Source organism: Lonchura striata, chromosome 5, assembly GCF_046129695.1.
Source record: "Lonchura striata isolate bLonStr1 chromosome 5, bLonStr1.mat, whole genome shotgun sequence".
Lineage (NCBI taxonomy): Eukaryota > Metazoa > Chordata > Aves > Passeriformes > Estrildidae > Lonchura > Lonchura striata.
The window spans coordinates 19,829,670-19,851,555 of record NC_134607.1 but is presented as its reverse complement, the minus strand read 5'-3'; the positions used below and the strand labels follow the sequence as shown (position 1 = coordinate 19,851,555).

Below are 21,886 nucleotides of genomic sequence, written 5' to 3'. Positions count from 1 at the left end.
AAATGACTGCTCCAAAAAGTCAAACCATACAGTTTGCTGAATCTGTTGGTGTGGCTCTTGACATGTAGCAGTGATGGCCAACAAAATTTTGGTGCAACTGACCCTCCCTGGGTGCTGTGCAAAGGCTAATTTGGGCTGCAGGAGTGGATCCTGCAGCAGGAGTGAGGAATAAACGTGCCAGCAGAGCGAACACTTACGATCTCCCCGTTATCCCCACAGCTCACGCTGAGGTTGGAGCCCTGCAGGGTCTTCAGTGAGGTGGAGCTTTGGAGCTGGTAGGCCAGCACCTGGGAAAGAAAAGGGGAGATGCATGTGTCTGGGCTTGCGTGTTTTGCCTGTGGCAACACTCCCAAAGTGCAAGGGCTTACCGCAGCATCACGGACAATGTGGAATTTGAGGTACTGCACCAGTTTGTTGGTGTTGGACTTCTTGAAGAGGAAGTCCTGCTGCTCCTGTGGCAGCCCACGGATGGCTGTGTCTGTGGGCCAGAAGAGCGTGACGGGTTTGTGAATGGGGTCATTGATCAGCCCAAGCAGGTTGTTTTTCTGCAACACAGCAACAATTGGGGCAGAAGATTAATGCTCTGTCCGAAAGTGACACTGACCTGTGGGGTGAATGTCAGGTATAACTGGGTTTGGTGCTCTGTGGGCTGCCTGGTCGCCAGCCTGCAAATACCTTGACTTTCAAAAGCAGATGCAAGTTGAACTTGATGTACAGTAGGACAGAGCTGAGTGGGGAAGGGAAAGGTGGCTCTGGGTCTGCTGAACATCCCCAACCTCTGAGGGAGTGTGGCTGGTGGTGAGCCCTTTGGTTCTCCTCAATAAAATCCTGTCAGTGATGCCATGTGCAGTGTGTGTGTGTTTTTCTCTTTAAATAATTTACAACCTTTCCCCAATGGCTTCTGTGTCTTGTGTCCTTACCTCTAGCAAAGTGTTGAACAGAATGTATCCATGCTTGGCTGCAACCATTTTAAGACTTTCCTACAAAGAAAGAAAAGTGAGTAATTTACCTAAGGAATACATTATTTGGATATTAAAAAAAGCAGGTAAGAGCTTGCTTTTCCCTGTAAGTCACTTTTTGTTACAAAATCAAAGCTGCCGTAAAAACCCTCTGCAGAAATCCTCTTATACTGTCCTTACTTTATCTGTAATTCTGGTGAATTTGAAATATAATATTTAATTTATTTTTTTCTATAAGGTCTTTTTAGTGTCACCTTTTTGTTGACTGATGTGATTTATGTCTCTGACAGTAACTGTGGAAAAGCCCCTGGGTTGGCAATAGTGATAAGCTGCACATACCTTCTTGAGGGGGAAATCCTGCATTTGTGAAGGGACCAGGATTTGGTTTATGACATGGATCACACCATTTGTGCCAACAGCATCACTGAGTACAATTTCAGCTTTGTTGTTCAAAACCAGTGAGTTCTGGAAAGGCAACAAAAAACATTTTTTCTGTGAAACCTTGTAGGAAAATGAGGCTGATGCTGAATTTCTTTGGTATAATGAGTCCAGACCACATTTTCTTTGCAGCAAAAAGTACTTTCAGCTTTAATAAATTGCCTTTGCTTTTTCAAACTCTCCTCATGCTTATAAAGCCAGAGTCTGAGGCTAAAATAGCTTGTGTCAAAGCAAGGGTTGTAGAACTCCACTCCTGGAATACCAAATAAGTGCTGAACTCTTCAGCTGAACAGGCAATCTTATTTGAAAGTCATTTATTTATTTTTGTGCATGAGAGGATGAAAGGGAGCCATTGAAGTTTCTGAAAAGGTGAATGAGAGCGGACTGTTTTGCTGTTCTGTTCCCTGCGTCTCCATGTTTGGTTACCTGGGAGTAGCTGATGTGTATGAGGTCACCTTGGAGAGAGGTGATGTTGGTGATCGCTGTCAGGTCCTTGTACAGCAGACTGGCACAACCCACCACGTGGTACCGGAGCACTTGAGCCATCACTCCTTTGGCAACCCAGTCCTTGACCTGCCGTGCGGAGTGGAGGGCGTGAGAAGCAGCTGAGCAAAGCGTCTGAAGCAGGAAGCTCATTTGTACTGAGCCCTTTTACTTACTCGTGGGTCACTGTTCAGTACGTCTGTGTGAGGGACTAACAGGGTGAAAGGGCCCGGCCCTGAGATATCTCTGATGGACAAGGCCTGCCAAATTGAAGAGGAAAAAGCAGCAATGAGTTAGTGCATGGGATGACACACAGTGACCTGTGGAGGGGAAGGTAGTGCCTGCAGCTCCATTGCTGCCACATGTTGTGTTCCCTTCCTTGCAACACAAGGGTGAGAGAAATTCCTCATGTGGACTTTGACTCCTAGCCTCCTCTGTCACCTTTGTTCACAGGTATTAAATAGAAGATTTTTATCTTACAGCCATGTCTTTATCTCCTCTGCAAAAACAAACAGGAGATGAGGGAATTAAATTAATTATTCTTAGAAGTACAAATGGACCTCTGCTATTGCAGGAACTTTGCAGTGACCACTGATAAGCTAAATTGAGAGCTCTCTTAAAGCAAGAGGAAGCCACTTGTCTACCATGGTAGCCAAACTGAAACTGGATTATAGGTCTTTAGGTTAGCAGGCCAGCATACAGGTTTGTACCGCCCTGAGGCTTCTGGTAAACAGAGAATTGCTGTTGCCAGTCTCCAAAAATCAGTGAGAGCTGGCTGTACATTGGCTGTCTTGCAAGACACGGAGCACTCTGTGATGTTTCAGGGAGGCAAGTGAAATTGTTGCCATTTGGAGATGCAGAAGGGGTAGTAAACAATTGGTATATTCTTGTTTCAGTATTCACAAGAGATGTGCTGGCAGATCTCAGACTTGGAATGGGTGAAAGCTTCAGTTTCATGCCCAGACTGGAGGCCTTATCTTTCTCTGGGACTTTGGTCTTGATCATTAATACTCTAGTTATTAATTGATCATTAACATTCTAATTATTACTGCTTTAGTGACAGTTAATAGCTTACATTACATTAGATCATCTCAAGTATTAGTGACTGATAATCCAGATCCAGTCCCAGTTACATTGAAGGAAGTTGATGCACACCTGATTCTTACCTACTTCTCTCTGCTCTACACTCTTGGAGAAAAAAAGGGACAAGAACACCTCCCCCTGCCCCCAAGAAAGCCCCCAAAACCCCAACCACTTCTCTTACCTCTAAGTGAAAATAAAACCTGGATGTGTTTGAGTTCCTGAGAAGTTCCTGCAATTAAGAACAAGACTCTGTAACAATGCTGCAAATGTGAGGCAATATCTATGGAGTGTAAACAAATGCAGCACTCAGACAAGAAAGGTAACTTCAGGTTTGGAGAAGTGCTACATATCTGTATTGCTTCTGTTCTGTTCTTACCTTACTTTGCCAAACAGTAGGCTTCTCTGAAACCAAAAACTCCCTAATACTACAGTTATAATGATTATCCATTAGGGTTTTTGTTTGTTTTGGCAGTTAAGGTTATCTTGCAGCGTCCTGTTCCTATTCCTGGTTTCTTGGACTGGGATAACTTCAAATTCTGGGATACAACTTTGTCCAAGAAAAATGTGGCATGTCTCAACCATTGTATTAAGTAACTATGGGAAGAAAAATAGGGGACAGCAAACCTGTGAAGCACTTTACCTGGAAGATGTTGCCTCGGCACTTAAATCCATCCCCAATGTAGTTAGGTTTGCAGGTGCAGGTCCTTTCTGTCAGCTCAGTGTCATTACAGATGGCAAATTCACTGCAGCCTCCATTATTCTTGTAAGGACAAAGTTTAAAATATATAATTCTTTCATTGCCAGGTGTATAAAACAATTCTAGTTCACCCTTCCCCCCCATTTATATAATTTAGGAAGGTTTAGTCACAAGATCTTTTTGAAACCACATCTTGCTGGAACATCTGATGGCATATAGTTTCTTTCAAACACTAAAGAGAATTTAGAGTTTATAAGAAATAAGTCTCCTTTTATGCAGAGGATTTAGTTTTCATTCCCTCCTTATTGTATTTAGTTTATGATGCTGTAAGGATGTAAAATATTTGCATGCAAGTCTCACTCTGCACCCTAGGGATGAGCCTTAGCTTCTCTACCAATGCAGGGTTGATTTACCCTAAGGGGAGCAATTTACACACTGTAAATTACTGGGATGGTGCCAGGAGCCTGAATTTATGGAGGAGCAAACCACAGGACTGTCTGATGGCCCAGGCCAGCTGTAACAGGGATTTGTCTTGTCCTTGTCTCTAAAGCATCTCCTGTCTGCACCCGAGTCCAACACTGGGCTTGGAGCAGTGGGTGCATCTTGCCCGGCATCTGCCTCCAGTACTAAACCAATATGTTCCTCACTCAGGAGCAGCATGCTGGGGCTCAGAGCTCTGCTCAGTCACAACTAGGTGCTCCTCTGTTACCACCTCAGCTTGCAAATAAGTTTTTATCCTGGGTTTGAGATCAAATTGGAGAAAATTGAGAAGCTTTCTTGTTTTTTGCTTCTTGCCTTTGTCTTCTTGTACTTGTTTCATGGTGTCCTTTCTGTTGCTGATCATCTCAGGGATCCTTTCCCATGGGCCATGAGAAGGATCAGAAACTCTTTTGAGAGCTACCAGTGGGGCCTGACTTGACAGGTCAGAGAGACAGCTGGCTGTAAGGAGTGGGTACGGGTGGATTTGCTGTGGATTTGGCTTGGCTTAGGCAGGCTGTTGGCAGCCTTGGCTACCTGTGAAGCTTTGCTGCACAGAGGCTTGGTCATCGTGGAGCCAGGTTAGCCTCTGGTATGACACGTATGCTCCTCAAGATGATCTTTATATTTAACACATAGTTAGCTTGGCATAATTAGTCAAGTGGAAGCAAAGCTGCTGGAACACAGCATAGGAAAAAGCAGGAAAATTCAAAATCATAGGGAGCAATGGCTCATAACTTTAAACACCCCTTCCTCCAAGTTGTGTTTTTGCCCTTGCTCTTTCATCTCTGCAACCTTTCAAGGACAGAGAAAGCCAGTTGAGAGGCCAGGCTGGGAGAGTGAGAATTGTTCTTGATGTGCTCAGAGCACAGAGGATTAATATACACGAGAGAGTGGATATGTCCCTGCTGCAGCTTGCCAGGAGGCAGAGTAGCGCAGAGAACCACACTGATTGCCAATATGTGGCTTGCAGTGTGTGAGCCAGCTTGTGCCAAACAAATATGGCTAATTCTCAGCCTGCAGTGACAAGTGAGGGACAGAATAGGTAGTGCCATGGCATGTCCAGGGTTGGGTGTTGTGGAAGGAATGGTTTTGTTAGCTTTTTGTAAGAACTCTATATGACAAATGATTTGCTGACCAAGGTTTTGGCACTACAGACCAGGGTCTGTTTCTCTGCATTGGATTTGAAGTGAGTTATTTAGATTCAACACATCCAGGCCCTTACTTGTGTTATGTCCATGTTGTGGTTGAGGAAAAGCCTTTCCTGCATGTTGAGTTTCTCTCGTAGTGAAATCACTCAATCATGTATTGAACCAAGAATACTTAAAAATTAGCCAAGTTAATGTACATAGATTCTTAGATTCGCACCTTAGTTTCAAATGCATACAACCCCCAAAAGTGTAATGTTTATAATGAGACATGAAATTGTCTCCTTAAATGGATACTCACTTGTGAACACAGGCTGATATATGTGCAGGTTTTGCCATCTCCAGAATATCCCTTGAGGCAATTACATACTGCCTACAAAGCAAAGTCAGAAAACAAGCATGCATTGAAAAATGCTTTAATTTTTTTTCATCACTCAAATATACAGTTTACTTTTTTCTGAGATAATTTCATTATGATAGAATGTGCAATTTATTAAGCTAAAAGTACATTATGTCTCTCAGAGCAGTTTCTTGGCCAGTATGAGTAAGCATAGACCGAGATTGGGAACTAATAATTTTGATTAGTCTCTATCTGCTTTTTCTTTGCCTATCCATCTCTTGTCTCCTCTCTGCTCTCCTGTTCATTTGAAATGACCCCTCTGACATTTGCACATTATTGTCTTGCTGACGAAACAGGCTAAACACTTAATTTGTTTCCCTCATGTTTTTTTGCATAGGTTGGTATTCCCCTCTCATCCCTTTCCTTCCCCTGTTCTTTTTTAAGTGATGAAAAGTAGCTTCAAAACACACCTGGAATTGTGTGTTACTGGCAGCTTCCCATGCAGTGGAAATGTAGCTGACACTTTGTCTTGGTTACTGATATTTTATATTTGTGGTTATCGTGAAGATGAAAAATAGTTGCAAAGAAATTAATTATATTCTCCAATACACTGCTTAATGGCTCTCAAATTAGAGTTTACATTTAATATGTGGGAATTTGAAAATTCAGTGAGATTTCTGCAGCAGAAATAAAACTGGGAGATAGTCCAATAGTAGTGTTTATGTACCTCCTGGATGAGTAAGAGGCCTAGAGGAAGGGCATTTCTGTCCTATAAATTTGCCTTTGCAGTGCTGGGTCTTGTAGTGGAAGTTGTTATTACTCTGATGTTGATTACATTCTCACAGGTAAGGAAGAATAAATAAACAGGTTGTAGCTACTACTCTAGGGAGCAGCAGAGTAGTGAGTGGATGTTGTAACCCTTTGCAAGAGCTATGGTTTAGGCTATTTTGTTTCCTTGTGGATACATTTCAAATGTGCAGGAAGAAGGGCTAGTCTAAAATGGATTTTTTAAATCATGGACAAGTTTCTATAACAATAAGAGAAACATCATCTGGCAATACTTTCAAACTTACAGCTTTTCACATGAAAACCTCCCAAACGAGAAAAACAACCACTTAAAATAGCAAAACACTGCTTTCCTCTGAAGTTTTGAATTTCTTTCACTGAAATAGATGTTTTTTCATGTTTATCTGCACTCCCCCTCAAATGCCTTTTTGAGGGAAGCACATACTTTTCAGAATTGTTATGAAATTCAGTTTTCTACTTAAAAACAAAATTGACATGGGGAAATCTTTCTTTACCCTACAATAAACACTTGATGAGGCCTATTTTTTTCACTAACAAAGTACTCACTTGATTGGGTCCAGTTTGTGTGCATTCTGCATTTCTATCACATCCACCATTGTTCATCAGACAAGGGTTGATTTCTTTATAAAACAGAAACAGTGTAATAAAAAGAGAGAAATTCTGAAAACCCAAGGAGAATAAATTTTAAGTAAAGCATACTAGGAATGCAGATTTATGACAAAATTCGTTCCCTCAGTTACTTAGTGCCTCAGTCTAGGTCTTCAGTTATCTTGGTAGGGGCTAAAGCCCTGCCAGCAGCATTTCTGAAACCAGACCTGGGGAGGTGTTGTACAGTATCTAAAAGTCTGTTTGTGGTGATCAGAGGACTGTGTGTGTATCAAGCTGCTGGAGATGGGGTTATCCTTGCTAGGGGTAGATGTTGTTTGATAAGATTTGGTGTCACACCACGCTGCTGCAGGTGCATGGTTTGCCAAGTAGTACCAGCCATGTGGCAGGAAAAGATGCCTTTGGCATCAGAGGCTATAGTGTCAGCAAGCTGCTCTTCTGGGCCAGGGTGGAAGGAAACTTCTCTCCTGTGATTTTCCTCTGAGTGGTGCATGAGCCAGGGCACGTGCTTACCGATGCAGACGATCCCGTCTCCGGTGTACCCGGCGCTGCAGACACAGGCTCTGTTTCCTGGTGTTGTTCTCCTGCACTCTGCCTTGGAGGAACAGCCCCCATTGCTGCTCTCACAAGCATCAATAGCTGAACAGGGACAACAGCAGAGATTAAACCAATGGGCTGGACTGGCTTCTTGCTTCTCATTATTATCTGTCTCCATTTTTAAAGGGACTTACTAACACTGTTGGAATAAGTCTCTCTGAATTAGGAGGCCACAAACTTCATTAGTGCCAGTTATTTAATACCTATTATTGTTTCCAAAGGGAAAGCTGAAATAGTGTTTCGACTCTGGAATGTTAGAATTCATCCAGGACTGACTTTCAGAACTTTCTGTCTTCCAATTCTGCCCATTTCAACAAAACACCAAAGAAAGGGATGTCTGTGTTCATCTCTAGTTTAATTAGCCATTTAAGTGTTCCTTGAGCTTGACATTTTCTGCACACAGACCATGTAATTCTTTTGCAGGTTAGAGTGTAATACCACCTAGCCCTCCTGTGACAGAAGGTCTTGGCTCTTATTCAGATGGATACTCATACTGTTTCTCCAACCCTGGATGAGCTGAATGCTCACAGCTTGAGAGCAGGAAGGGAACCTTGTCTGATCTTCAGTGTGATTCACATCAGCCTGAAAATGGCTTTAATTTTTGCTTCAAATAACCCTAAATTACTCTTTAATCAATTTCAGACCAGGGAGTTGATTTTTTTTTTCTGCTACTAGTTTTGCCCAGGTATCCTGTATATGGGAGCAAGGAGAGTACAGAGTCACTATGGGTGACCTGTGTCACCCAGCTCTTCCTGCACATGTGGAATTGCCCCCCAGCAGATTAAAATGGATTTGTCTGTCTTGTGCCAGAAGAGAAAATGAAAACAGGCAGAGTAAGAGTGGCAAAATCTGGGATTAGGATGCTGACATTGTGAGTAAGTAGAAAAATGAGCTTCTGTCTGAAAAGCATTAGCATTTTAATCAGTTAAGAATTAAGAAAAATTATAAGTAATTATGATTATTGTGGCTGGAAGCAGTCTGTTTTGGATAACCCAGATTTTTGGGAGAACATCTAGCATAAAGTGCTATTATCCCTTTCTGAGGGTCTCTTAAATATCTCTAGTTTAAATAAATGGATTTTGCCACACCAGAAATCTGAATAAGTTCAGAAAGCTGAGGAAATGGTAGAGCTACACAGCTTCCAATAGCTGGAAGTGTTATTGTGCCCTGAATTGGCCTTTCTTTGCTGGGCTTTGTTGGGAAAGGGAGTAAAAGTCACAAACCAGGTTTCATTACTCTGCAAACAATGGGGCTGGGGTTGTGCACAGCATGTTCCCTTTTCTCTGCTCTCCCTCAGCACAATGCCTCACAACTTGGAGATTTGGAGCCCTTTGTTTGCTATGAATCTGCACCTGTTGGGCTGCTGTTTGTTTTGAGGGAACTGGCAGCAATTCCTGCTTTTTAACTGGTGCATAGGGAACTGCTCATCTCTCACCAGCTCTACTGTGACCAGAGAGTGCTTCAAGCATTCTTCTTCTGTTTTTTTTTTTTTTAAATTATTTTTCAAAGGGAAGAAACAAAGTTCACTTGCCTGTGCAGAATGTCCCGTTCCCCTCAAAGCCACCTGCACACTTGCAATAGGCAGTGCCATTTGATAGGAGAAGGCAGCTAATGAAATAAAAGGAGGGAGGCATCATTCAACAGAGGAAAAAAAAATTGGTCAGGTCTTTTGTACAGCCCTTGTTTTTGTGAGTGTTTCTGAAGGTAATGTTGCATAGAAATAGCAAGGCATTTAACCATATAGTAAGAGGTAGCTAAAACCATAAAAATTAACCTAGCTGGACCAAGTTTTTCAAATGTATTTTGGTTGCATTATTTTAGGTATTAGAATTCCTTGCTTTGGTGTTTGAATAATCTATATTTTTTGGTGCAGAACTCCAGATTTTGCCTGTCTAGTCACCCTAAAAGCCCTGCACAATTTTTGTCTGTGTGCACCCAGTTTATGGAGGGATGAAGCCAGCACAATTCATCACTGCCCTCTACTCCTGCTATGCCTGCACCTATCCTCAGACCCACAGGTGTCTTTCATGAAAGATACACAAGAGAAGAACAAAGTGCTTCTGTCAAACACAGTCTTGATTCCAGAATGTGTTGGGTCCCCATGAGCAAATCTGAGTGTGTAGTTTTGTTAAAAAAGCCTGGTAAAATATTGCTGCTGTAAACTGAAGGGTAAACTGAAGGGTCACGAACATACAGGGGAGAGAATTACCTAAAATCTGGGAAAAAGGGGGTTTGCCCCTCTGGTTTCTCAGCTCCTACAGAAGAGCTGTGGCTGAAAATGAGAAGTCTCTCCAGCCAGCTTTCCTTGTTTTTTTTTTTTAAGATGTCTTGACTAGTGTAAATCTTGCTGCCTGGTCAGTGGTGAGAGAACAGATGCCTCTCAGTAAATGGCTCAGTGGGGCTCACTTGCTCCTCTGAAAACTAATTAGTGTCCCTGTATTGGTGCTGGACTGGTGAGAACATTGTTTTTTGTTATTATTTGTATATTTTGAGGTGAAGAAGAGAGATTTGAACTTTCTGGCCTCATCTGTTTATACATTAGATTTACATTGCTCCTTATCTCTGTGAGATATGCTGCTGAGAAGTCATGAGCAAGGTGGACTTGCTTTTTGCCTTGCAAGAGGTCCCCTTTTTATCCCCTCTCCTCTAAATAACTGCATTTCATACATACTTGGCGCTGGTGTGGCAAGAGGCATTACATGCATCATCTTTGATTTCTGCAAGTGGAAAAAAAGATGAAATAGGGATCAGAACCTTTTGGGCCAACATCCTTCTAGATTCAGTCTTTTGTTCCCACCCTGTGGAGCTGGAGCCTGAGCTCTGTGCCAGACAACTATGCTCTCAGTTTTGATAGCAGCTCCACCTGTAGATTCTGTATAGATCAGTGGATACCATTTAAACTAATTTCCAAGGAAGAGTTGGGTCGTATTGTCAGGAAAACATTTCACTTATTGTTATTTATCTGTATTTAGTCTGGTGAATCTTGTATAATATTAGAATTATATTAGGGTCCATTTTCTAAAGGAGCTGAAATTTTTCTCAGAATGTATATAGCAACCCTCTTACAAAACTGTACTTAATTTTTTTCCTGGGAAAATTTAAAACTGATCTTGAAGGCTGTTATAAACATGCTTGTAACATTTTTAGATTTCATACCATTATAGCTAGAGTTTTGAAACAGTTACTGAGTACATTTTAGTTATGTCTAAATAGAACATAATTTGATTGGATTTAGAAACTGTACTAAACCAGCACAAAATTATTTATTTGCTAATTATTTTTTATGGTATTAACAAGAACATAATTTAGTATCTGATGTTATATAGCTAAATCAACTTTTCAAAGCACTTGAGAGGCTTTTGATCTGAGGGTCAAAATGTGCTGGGTAATCCTGCTCTGGAAAACATATAGCTTTAATAAATGGGATATTCTTTTGGGACAGAAAGAGGGTGACACAGGTAGAGAATTACCTAAATCAGCATTTCAGTATCATGAGCAGACTATCAACCAGCTCTCTAATAGTGCAGTAATTAATTGTCATGGCACAGAAATGTGACCCATATCTCCCTGCATGTGGGAAGCTGCACTGGGATCTGATTGTGGCTGTAGTTCTGTGACAGAACTACAAGTGACAGAACACATGTAGTTCTGTCATTTCTGTCACTTTTTACCTCAGAAGAAGAGAGGCAGGGCACTCACCGGTGTCGCATGTCACTCCTCTCCAGCCAATGTCGCATTCACAGGAGCCATCCCCGTCAACCCCGCTGCTGCATTTCCCATGGACACAAGTGCACGCTGTGGGAGAGATGGGGGCAAGCCACTGTCCCTAGCAGTGTGGGCAGGAAGGACAGCAGGGCATCACCTGATGACGGAACCTTCTGCTCTAGGATATTTGAAGAAAGGCGTTGCCTTGTGCCTTTGGGTTTCTAATTACGCAATAACTCTAACTTCAAAATATGCTCCTATTTCCTCTAGTCCCAAATGCAGGGTCTGAAACTGTATTTTAACAGGAAAGAACTGGTGAAAAATAGCAGTGCTACAGAAGATGGTTCTTGTTGGATTCTTTTTAAGTCTGTGATGTGCCAGAGTAGAAGGCACTGTCTCCAGCCTAGGTATTAGAAAGAAAACACCACAATGGGGACAGGAATGTTTTTAATACTGGCCTGTTAGGAAGTGCTGTACCTTTCTAGAACGTGGACTGAGCAGGGTTAGAAGATAAAAGGGGAAGGTTTGGACACTGAGGGGCCGGTGAAGCTCCTGTGTGTCTTGGGGACGCTCGGTACCTTGGTCACAGCTGCGGCCGTATCTGCCCTGGCTGCAGCTCTCGCAGGCCGTGCCCTCGAAGCCCGGGTCGCACTGGCAGCTGCCGGTGCCGTTGATGCCGTCCAGGCACACGCCGTTCCCGGAGCAGGCGCTCCCAGCCCGGCCCGGGCACGCCTGGCACTGCGGGCCGAAGAAACCCGCGCAGCACTCCCTGCTCTGCAAACCCAGAAATGCTGCGCTGAGGCTCGGCACAGCCAGGGTCAATGGGAGACGTGGATTTTTACAAGGGTTTTTAGTGATAGGAAAAGGGGGATGGCTTCAAAGTGAAAGAGGGTGGGTTTATGTTGGATGTTAAGAAGAAATTATTTACTGTGGTGAGGCGCTGGAACGGGTTTCCCGCAGAAGTTATGGGTAGACCCATGCCTGGAAGTGGGGGGCTGTGAGAAACCTGGTCAAGGGGAGGGATGTTTCTGCCCAAGGCAGGGTGATTGGAACTAGATAAACTTTGATTCTGTGATTTTTAGCAGCACATCAGCTCTGCTGGTCTGTGACCACACTCCTCAATGCGCCAGGACAAGTCCTTGGTGGAACCCATGTACCATTCACCACTTCAGGGAGAGGTGGAGAATTGCTAAATTCAAGCATAGGTTTACCCTTTCCAACCTGTGCTCCCTCTGCTCTGTGTGGGCATGCAGCACTTCATTTGCTGCAGCTATCACTAGTCTTTGCCCTCCCAATCTCTGTTGTGTCCAGAATAAGGGTCAATAAATATACTGTCAGGAGCTGCCTTGATGTGCTGTGTGTGCTTAGTGGGGATGATGAGGAGGATGAAGCTCGGGGAAGGGGGTTCCTGGTTTTTACCACAATAGAAGCAGTGAACTCACAATGATGGTTTTAGCACACTTGGGCTTGCACCCGATCTGGATGGTGTACTGTCTCATGTGGTTTTCTGTGAGGACACAGTATTTCTTCACCCCTGCCTGAGCAAATATTGGAGAAACAGATTCACTTCTGAATAATACTGATCAGATAATTTCAAATGTGTTAAAAAATGGGACATTAACTTTATGCATGCTGTGCACTGACTCACACATTCACAATTAAAATGAAGGAAATACTTTTAGAAATAAAAATAAACACATGATCAGTTTAACTCTGTCTTGTGGTGTTTTAAAGATGTATAAAATTTCTTTTGCTCAGAATGGAACAGATTCTATTCAGAGGTTTTACAAGCAGGTTTTAATTTTCATTTTTCACATTTTCTGATCTTTCTAATTCTTCTTGGAAAACCGAATTATGAAGTTGTGCAAAAACAGCTGTTGAAAAATTGTCTTCTAGGTCTAAACACAACTGGGGAAAAGAGTGTTTGCTGGTGAAAGCTTTTGATCTCAGTATAAACTTGTGAGGAGATTGAGACAAGAATCCATCCTGCTCTTCATTGTAAAGGAAATGTTAATGAGTTTGATTTTTTTTCCCATGAGGAATTAAATTTGGTCTTGCCAGTCAAGTACTTTGATGAGGTGGCTGGGACTAGAGCTGCTTTGGAATATTATCACTGGAATAATTCATTAAAAAAATAATAAAGGATTATATGCTTATGTAATACCAATGAAGAGGCTTTCACAGCTAAGTTAGATACCAAGAAACTCTAAATATCTGCAGTTCTCATGTGTTGGACCTGGGCATCCAAAGTCTCTCTAATCTCCAAGTCCTCCTTAGTTTAGACCATAGTTTACAGCATATTGCTGGGGATGGATTGACTTTGTCCGTCTGTACATCTCTGGCTTGAAGGGCTCAAGGCTGGTCCTGTAATTCCTTCTGGGGCAGGCATAGTCCAGACCACATTTAACTCCCATAATTTTGCATGGTAGAGGTAAGCTTGGCAGTTTGAGGAGTCTTAGTTGTCTCAGTGCCTATGAGAAACTGGCCTTGAAAGATAAAATTGTCTTTAAGCTGCTCTTCTGCTACCTTGGTCCCAGGGAGATTTTTCAAAAAACCTCTGAGGTCAGGGTGGACTGAATTTCTCAAGTGTAAGCAGTGTGTGTAGCAAGCTGAGGTAACTACTACATATTTTGGTGAAACTGAGGCAATTATATTAAAAATAGGATTGAATGCCTATATAGTCAGTTTTGACATGAAGAAAAAAATGCATTAATGAAAAAAATACTTACAATCTCTTTTGTTCCTGGGGGACAGCTTGATGGTTGTGAACAAATTCTGCACTTCTCCTTATGCAACACAAATGAGAGGTAGTTAACAGACTGAACAGAGCTGCAAGCAGGTTTTTTCACAGAAAAAGAATGCTTTCCAGCCACATTTCTAAATCTAGTGCTTGAGGTACACTATCAGGATAACCCCTGTGGTAAAGAGGGCGAGGGAAGCTGTCCTGCTCTGCAAGGAAGAATATCCCTACGAAGGGCTCTGTGGGAACACCCTTCCCCCAGGGGGAAGAAGGAAAGATCATTTGGTTATTTTTTAATTTGCTCTTCTAAAGTGATGCTTCCCACTTTAAAAACAAGTGGTCTGGTTATGAAGATGTATTAGAATAATGCATTGCTAATATTATCTCAATATTAAGCTCAGAAATTTCTTATTATTGAGCTACTCTGATTATATTTTATCTAGGCTTTCAGAACACTGATTTCAGGACCCAAGTTGTCTTAAGAGATGTTAATCTCTGGTAGGAATGTCCTTTGTGGAAAATGTGTGCATTCCTTGCTGAGAAGTAGTATCACATATCCTATACGTTTGAGCTTTGTTTAGCTATAGGTCTCTCTGAAGGGCTTTAATGTTCTGTATCAACTTCCATCACTTACAATGATCACGGTGCTATTGGTATCACATCTGTTCTTCTGGATTTCCAGGACCTTTCCCAGTCCATGAATAATTCCTCTGTCTGTGGCAACATTTGCATAGCTTATAGGAGCATCATTTATGTACAGCTGCAAGAGACATGCAATGAGTTAGAGAGCAGCAGAGGTGTTCCATGGATCTGTGGTAACCTGAGCAGTCGGAGGTGGAAGAAAGAGACAAATGCTCAGGGAGCATGTAAGGAAAGCCAACAAAGATAGTTAGCAGTAGGCACTTGCTCATATTCCAGCTGCTGCATTTAACTGCTTCACTGCCCTGGAGGGCATGGGATGACTTGCAGCCTGTTGAAACTTCTGAGCAACAAGATTTAGCAGAGCAGCTTTTTCCAAGGGGTGTAAAGGCTATGAAGAAGGAGCCTAAGGTGTGCCAAAAGGTGGGTTTTCTATGTCTGGGGGATGTGGGGCTTCAAGGAAACCATCCCAGTGGCTGCTCTTTCAAGGAGGATTTCCATCATCTCAGTGCTACCCTGCACTCCCATCGTGCCCTCACCAGCAATAATCTCACTGCAGCTGCTTTTTCAAGGCTCAGCTGGGCAGAGCAAAGAGCAGGGCTGAAAATCTGTGTGTGAAAAGCTTTCTGTCTTCCTTTGCCTATGCCCATAGGGAGTTCTGAGACAGAGAAGGAGGACCAAGCTCCCTTCCTGGCCCTGTCTCTTAATCTTGCCGTACTTGATATTTCCATGAGTGGTATTAAAAGGCAATTCATATTTGTTGCCCAGTGCTTTGAGTTCTTAGGATTGAAAGTTGAGTGAATCCACAGAAAATAGAATTAATGTTTTATAATTGAGGGCAGGTTTCTAATAGACCTTGGAAGTCAAATTAATGACTGCTCTGTAATTCAGGCTTGAAGTTGCTAGACACAGATACGTAAAATTTAATTCTAAGTGTGAACAGCACAACTGAAATAAAATTCAGCCAAAGATAGCTTCAAGGGTGACTTTGAATTAGGCAGGTCTGAAACAGGCCTTGCATTTGGGTGACAGCTTTTGTTCTGTTGAGTCACAGAAGCTAATGAGGGATTCACTGTTCCTTTTGACTGCTTGTCAGTTTAAAGCTGAAGCTGCATTTGTAAAAAGCAAGAAACCTGTTTCTCCCAGCAAGTGCAGACAGCAGTACCTGGCTGTTGTGGAGGAAGAACCCAACCTGGTAGGAGAACCCTAGCATGGTCTCCCTGTGCATGCCATTGTGCAGGTTGTTCTTCAGGAGCTTCTCATCCAGCACAACGTGATAGCGGATTTGTCCTTCGTCCTGCCAACACACAATTACATTAGAGTTACGTAATAAAGAATGAAAACTTCCTAGAGATAGCATTTTCCAAAGGGTTTAAGCCAAACATAGGTTGCTTGGCTCTAAAGAGAAACTTCTCCAGTGGGTAGGTTATTTCATATTTCCTCCTGTAGAGAGCCTGCATTCTTGCCACAATGAAAAGGTTATTGACCAAGGAGGGTGAAAGGCTATTGAGCTGGGAGGACCAAGGTTTCTTGAGTCTGTAGTGTGTTCCTGTGCATAGGGCTGGCTGCTGAATTCGGGGAAAAATCAGATGGCTTTTTAGGACTCTGAACTTCATTTCATTTGACATGAAGGGTAGCATATTCATGAGTGTTTTTATGATCTTTCCATACTTACTTCTTATTCCTTTGGGAATCCCTGAATAGCCTATAGGGGAATAATCTGTGGTGAGTGTTTAGAGTACTTTTTGTATCTATCTATATTTTTAAAGCTATCTATATGTAATCTTTAAGGCCACCTTCAGTTGAGAAAGATTGCTTTAAATTGCCTTCAATTGGATTTTTTTTATGCCTGGTTGATAGAGTGTATTCATATTTCACTGTAAAGTGATGAAGGTACTCTCTATACATCAAAATTTTGTGTGGGTTTCCCAAGGCTTCTACATTTTGTTCTGAAACAGGAGGCTCCCAGAACCCTCCCTGACTAGGAGGAGAAAGCAGAAGCAGGATGTGTTGGTGAGAGATTGACCAATGTGAGAGAAGCTGGGGTGTATGGGGAGTTTAGGAGCTGCCTAGCCAACAGACAGTGCTGCTGCAACTTTGTTTTTGCAATTAAGTGTGTTTGTGGGAAATCCTGTTGCTCACTGTCCCCTTATTCTGAATGTTCATGCTGCTCCTGCTCTTGTGCTCCTTCAAAGTATGTGAAAGCATGAAGCAGCTCCAGGATGTGAGATTTGTGATGTTGCCTGGCTGTGCCCACGGAGTAAAAGAGTGGCCTTGACATCTCTGAGGGCTCGCTTGATCCACAGAATGCAAAAAATATTTGCAGATGAGAAAGTGGGAATTAAGATAGAGATAATCTCCATCAGTGTCCAGCCCTGTTTAATCTCCTGACTTCGATGAATTGGAGGAAAAGCTAACTCTGATCCATTTTGATTTCTGTCTTTAATCACCAGCAGAGTTAAGACCTCTTGCCTCATCAGGGCCAAGAAATGCAATCTTCTCCCTGTGCCAAACTCTTCCCTCTGCAGCAGAGTTCTCCCAAGTGTTTCACAAAGAGGTTAAGCCTCAGGCAGACTTAACATTATGGTTGTTTTTTGATTTTTTTTCTTTTCTCAGGTTGCCACATCGGGCAAGTTTGGGAGGATGAAAGAAAGACTGAAGAAACATTGGTGAGGGTGAGTAGTGAAAATGAAAATGATTTCTCTGTGTTCATGTGTAATCCAGATCTACTGTGACTGATGTCCTATGTGTCTCTCAAAGTTCATTATAAATTATTCTTGTAGTGATGTGGAAATGATGATGTTGTGTCAAGAAACAACTAAAATAGTGTTCAAAAGCCATTTGAGCAGACGGAACTTGATCACTTGTGAACATGGGATTTTGCCTTGGGTCTGCTGTTGTTAAATGGTTTGGGACAAGTAATTTAAACCCTGTGTTCCTCAGCTTCTGGGCTGTAAATGGAGGCCATGCAAGTAGGGATAGAGTGTGGATAAATATTTCTGAAAGAGATAGGGAAGAATTAAAGCCACTGGGCAAATCATGGGTGAAGCTTCCTCTGCAAGGTGTGTGGCTCTTGGTATGTGCAATCTATAAAGCTGTTTCAAATTGGAGAAAATATGAAGAAAGCTTCTGGGATGATGCAGAAAAAAGATAGATTATCTTGGGAGGAAACCAACAAGACTGAGAAGGGGGTTTGAACTTGTAAATATGTCAGTGTACAAATGTCCAGAGGGAGAGTGTTGCTGCAGCATTCTTGTAGGAGTGACGAGGCCAACATCTGGATAGTTTTAAGAAAGAGTCAGAATATTTCAGAGCATTATTAATGATGGGGTATTAGTGATGTCAGGGGACTGGAGTTTGTTCACCTAAAGAACTCATTTCAGTGTTTTTTTCTTGTCACTTCTATACTGATCTTCTTTACAAAAAAAAACCTCTCAAAATCCCAAACCAAAAAAAGGTCTACTGACAAGATGTCTTGGAAATTATCACCATGTTTTAAATTTAGAGAAGGCCAAAACACAGAACAAATAGCTAGGTTCTTCCAGAAAGTCAGGAAAATATAGGTAGGTCCATCCCATTTCACCGTCTTTGGTGTTACAGACAAAACTTAACTTGATTTCTGGGAAACAAATCTTGTCCTATATCTGTTTCCTCATAACCCATCCACTTGAAACAAAGAGGAAATATTGAGCTGTTAGGACAAGCCTTGTAAGTAATACGTACCAGAGTAGCAGATTTCTTATCCTTTAGATAATTTTCTATGGCATCATTACTTGGGGCAAAAACTGTGTATGTGTTTGCCGCTTCTATTTCGTTAGCCAGGCTGTATTGCTGATGTGAAACACATAAAAAAAAAATCAGAATGACCACTGATAGTCTGAAATGCAGACAAAGCAGGGAGCTTCCTCTGTTTTGAAACACTGTGAACATGGTGTGAAAGCTTACAATAATGTAGCCCCTGAAAATGGAGTAGTCAGGCATTTGCTCCAGGCGGGCCAGCAGCCTCGGCATGACAGCGCTGCGGAGTGGGGTCAGCACCTGCAAAGGAGCAGATACCCCACATCAGCTGCAGGTGAAGGATCACATGCAGGATAAAATGCTGTTCTGTCACAGGGTTTTCCACAGGAGATTAATAGTTTTGCACTGCTTGTGGTGCAGATGAGCAAATCCTTATCAGTATGTTGTATACCTTGTCGATGACGTGAATGACCCCGTTTGTGGATGCGATGTCACTGGCCACAAAGTGAGCACCCTCGAGGGTCAGGTTCTGGAAAAGGGAGAGGAGAGAAGGTTTGTGTTTGCCTTGTTGGGGTGGTGCTTCCCAGCAGCCCATCCTGTGCATTTCCACACCTTCCCAAATGCTTGCCTAGGGTTGCACCATGGCACCATGAATTCCCACCAGAGGCTGGGTTGCCTCAGGGAATCACGCACAGGAAAGGGGGCTCGAGGACTCTTGGCTGTTCCCTGTGTGCAGACTTGGGCTGGCTTGGCTTGCACTGGAGAGGTTTGCTGGGCTTGGTGCACTTGCCTCCAGCACAGGGTAGGCTGAGCTCTGAGCTGATTCACACCCTCCCAGCCCTGTGCAGCTTTGAAGGACCCTGTTCATAACTTTTCCTTTGGAGCATGGAGGTGGAGAGAACTTCTCTCTCTCTCCCTTAATGGGGATGAACTGCTTAAAAGTAACTTGTGTATTTCCAGGAAATCTTCCTCAGAATATGGAATTTTCCTGATAAAAAGGCTAAAGGGGAAGGGCTGTAACTTGATATTTACCATTAAAAATACCCTCAGGTGCTTTAGGGCTATCAAATTGCATATGTGGAGATGTGTATTATCACTGCTTCCTCCTACCTTCCCTGTTCCCCAAATTAAGTTATTTGGTTTCCTTGATGCTCTTTGTCTTAATGTAGCTCACACAGGCTGCTCTAGGCAAGGACTGCTCTTCTGCTTGTTACAACTGTCCAGCGTTTGCAGCAGCTACTGGGACATTAGAAATAAATAATATTGTGGACAAATTTCAGTGATCTAAAGTGGTGGAGAAAAACAAGCTAATGTTTCTCCTAGAGGGCTCAATATAATTGAACTATTCCTTTAATTTTATGACATGTATTTTAAAAAAGTACATAATGTCTGTGTGGTTTTATTATACATGAAAGAGGCAGTGATGATGAGGGTTTGGTGTATGATACCGCAGTGGTTTGCAGGTCATCTCACCCCATTTTCTTTAGACAAGTGTAGGAATTTGCTCTGTAGAGATGTTGGCAGCATGTCAGAGGACGATAAATTCTGGAAATCAGCAAAGCTGTAAGCTCCTGTCAGTACATGATACCTAAAGGAAATTAACTGGATTTGAAGGTTTTGTGTTTTCTCTTTTTTTTTTGTCTTATTTCACATAAACATGTTTAGTATGTCTCAAACTGTAGTTTTAAGCAGGAATTGCTTCTACAAGACCTTGTTCAGGTGTTATTTATGTTTTCATCTTAGTTCAACATTTAAACATTTCTGACAGAACATAAAGAATGCCTTTTTTCCCAGTGGCCTTGCTATAGAGATTTATACCACTGGACCTAGAAGGGGAATCCTATGCCCTTCTGTTAAATCAAAATACCTGTCTTGCTCTAGTGGCTTCAAACCAAAAGCTTGTTTAGCATAAAAACAGTGAATTAAAAAAGCCAAACTCCCGAACCATTGACGTACTTAAGGAGAGTTGGAATGTTATTTTTTGACATCCAAAAGGCTTTCTCATCTTCATCCATGTTCTCAATTGCTTGCAGAGAAGGCACAAGGACAGTTAGGTTTGAGGTGGTGGACAACACCGAGTTTATCTTGGCCTCCTGCATGAGAATAAAGAGGGTAAAATAATTCATTCTAAGGATGGTCTATAAATAGTTGCTGGTGACATTTTAAGCAAGGTGACGTGCTTTGTGACCAGCCTGGAAAGGGAAAAACTATTATACTGAGCAATGACTTGAACAATAGCAGTTAGAGCTGTACAAAAATGGTAAATGAGGGTCTATTTTTTTACAGAATAGATTGCCAGCATTTAAAGGGCAGAAATAATGTCCAGGTCAGAATTGTTTCTTATTATGACATACATAACTTGACTCCCCCTCCCCCCCCAAAAAAAAAAAAAAAAAAAAAACCCAACCAAAAAACTAGCCTGTCTCATAGGTTTTGTGTTATGCACTTGAATGTTAAAAAAAAAAAAAATAGTGGTGATAAATGGAGGTGATAAATGCTAGTGGTTACTGATAAATTCAAGTAACTGGCTCTTACAGAGCACTTCATGCTTTGTAACAGATAGAAGGACTATGAACCATGATATAAGAAACTCCCATGACATAGTGTTGCTGTTTGGAAGAAGACTATTTAACATGGCTGGGATTTTTTTAAGAGGCCCAAGAGTTATCTGTGCCCACTAGCATTGCAGTGGAGCTTGCTGCTGACAGCTCTAATTTTAGATGGGGATTGTGAGATTGTAACATGCATGAATTAATTAGTCTTCCATGGTTTTATCTGCCTTAAGGATGGAAAGAGTTTCCATTAGAGAGGATTTTTCCAGTTAGGTGGATTTTTTTTTTTTTTGAGTGAGAAATGGAAAGCTAAATGTTTACATGTGATCTTACTGAAGATGGGGTTCTCCAAGCTTTTCACAGGCTCCACAAGCTGCCATTTTTGATACAGCAAAACTTGAGGGAGCAATATGAGCTTGGGTTCTTGCTGCTGGTATGCTGCCTGGAAGCTGGCTTATTTTGGATAGTCCTTCATTACCCATATTGGGTTTTGAATCAAGAAGGGAATCAGCTCCCTTAAATAGCTGGGAATTTTGTCTCTGTTAAGATTGTTGCTTTTTCTATATTTAAATATTTGGAAGGTGATAGGGATGATGTCTAGGAAAAAAAGACAAACTTCCCCTTCTCATCCTTCCTGAGCAGCAAGAAAAATATTTGGTTTTGAAAAGTGGTAAACATCACATTCCTGCTCAAGTACAAAGTAAAGAACCCACAGATGGGTATGCCTCCCTATTTTGCTCATGTTTGTAGTTACCAATGTTTATTTTAAGTGATAGCATTTTTCTGAAGTGTAGCATAAATTTCCACGTCTCTTTCGGTAGATTGTACAGAATTTTCCCTCTGATTTGTTCTCTCATTATCTAAAGAGCACATTAGC

General features: G+C 42.0%; 1 protein-coding gene across 1 annotated transcript in view; it reads right to left on the bottom strand.

The window, feature by feature from the left end:
• STAB2 (stabilin 2) overlaps nt 1-21,886 on the bottom strand; it is a 75,098-nt gene that overhangs the window by 15,772 nt on the left and 37,440 nt on the right. The window contains exons 27-50 of the mRNA XM_021536625.3: nt 20,414-20,550; nt 19,931-20,045; nt 18,909-18,986; nt 18,665-18,757; nt 18,443-18,550; nt 15,885-16,016; nt 14,715-14,840; nt 14,070-14,126; nt 12,783-12,878; nt 11,919-12,114; nt 11,335-11,430; nt 10,307-10,352; nt 9,167-9,243; nt 7,552-7,677; nt 6,979-7,052; nt 5,587-5,658; nt 3,604-3,723; nt 3,145-3,192; nt 2,057-2,140; nt 1,824-1,970; nt 1,299-1,424; nt 921-980; nt 369-545; nt 198-287 (exon numbers count right to left, since the gene is read on the bottom strand). Of these exons, the coding sequence (XP_021392300.2) occupies nt 198-287; nt 369-545; nt 921-980; nt 1,299-1,424; nt 1,824-1,970; nt 2,057-2,140; nt 3,145-3,192; nt 3,604-3,723; nt 5,587-5,658; nt 6,979-7,052; nt 7,552-7,677; nt 9,167-9,243; nt 10,307-10,352; nt 11,335-11,430; nt 11,919-12,114; nt 12,783-12,878; nt 14,070-14,126; nt 14,715-14,840; nt 15,885-16,016; nt 18,443-18,550; nt 18,665-18,757; nt 18,909-18,986; nt 19,931-20,045; nt 20,414-20,550 (2,481 nt within the window). The remainder of the gene's footprint in view (nt 1-197; nt 288-368; nt 546-920; nt 981-1,298; nt 1,425-1,823; nt 1,971-2,056; nt 2,141-3,144; nt 3,193-3,603; nt 3,724-5,586; nt 5,659-6,978; nt 7,053-7,551; nt 7,678-9,166; nt 9,244-10,306; nt 10,353-11,334; nt 11,431-11,918; nt 12,115-12,782; nt 12,879-14,069; nt 14,127-14,714; nt 14,841-15,884; nt 16,017-18,442; nt 18,551-18,664; nt 18,758-18,908; nt 18,987-19,930; nt 20,046-20,413; nt 20,551-21,886) is intronic.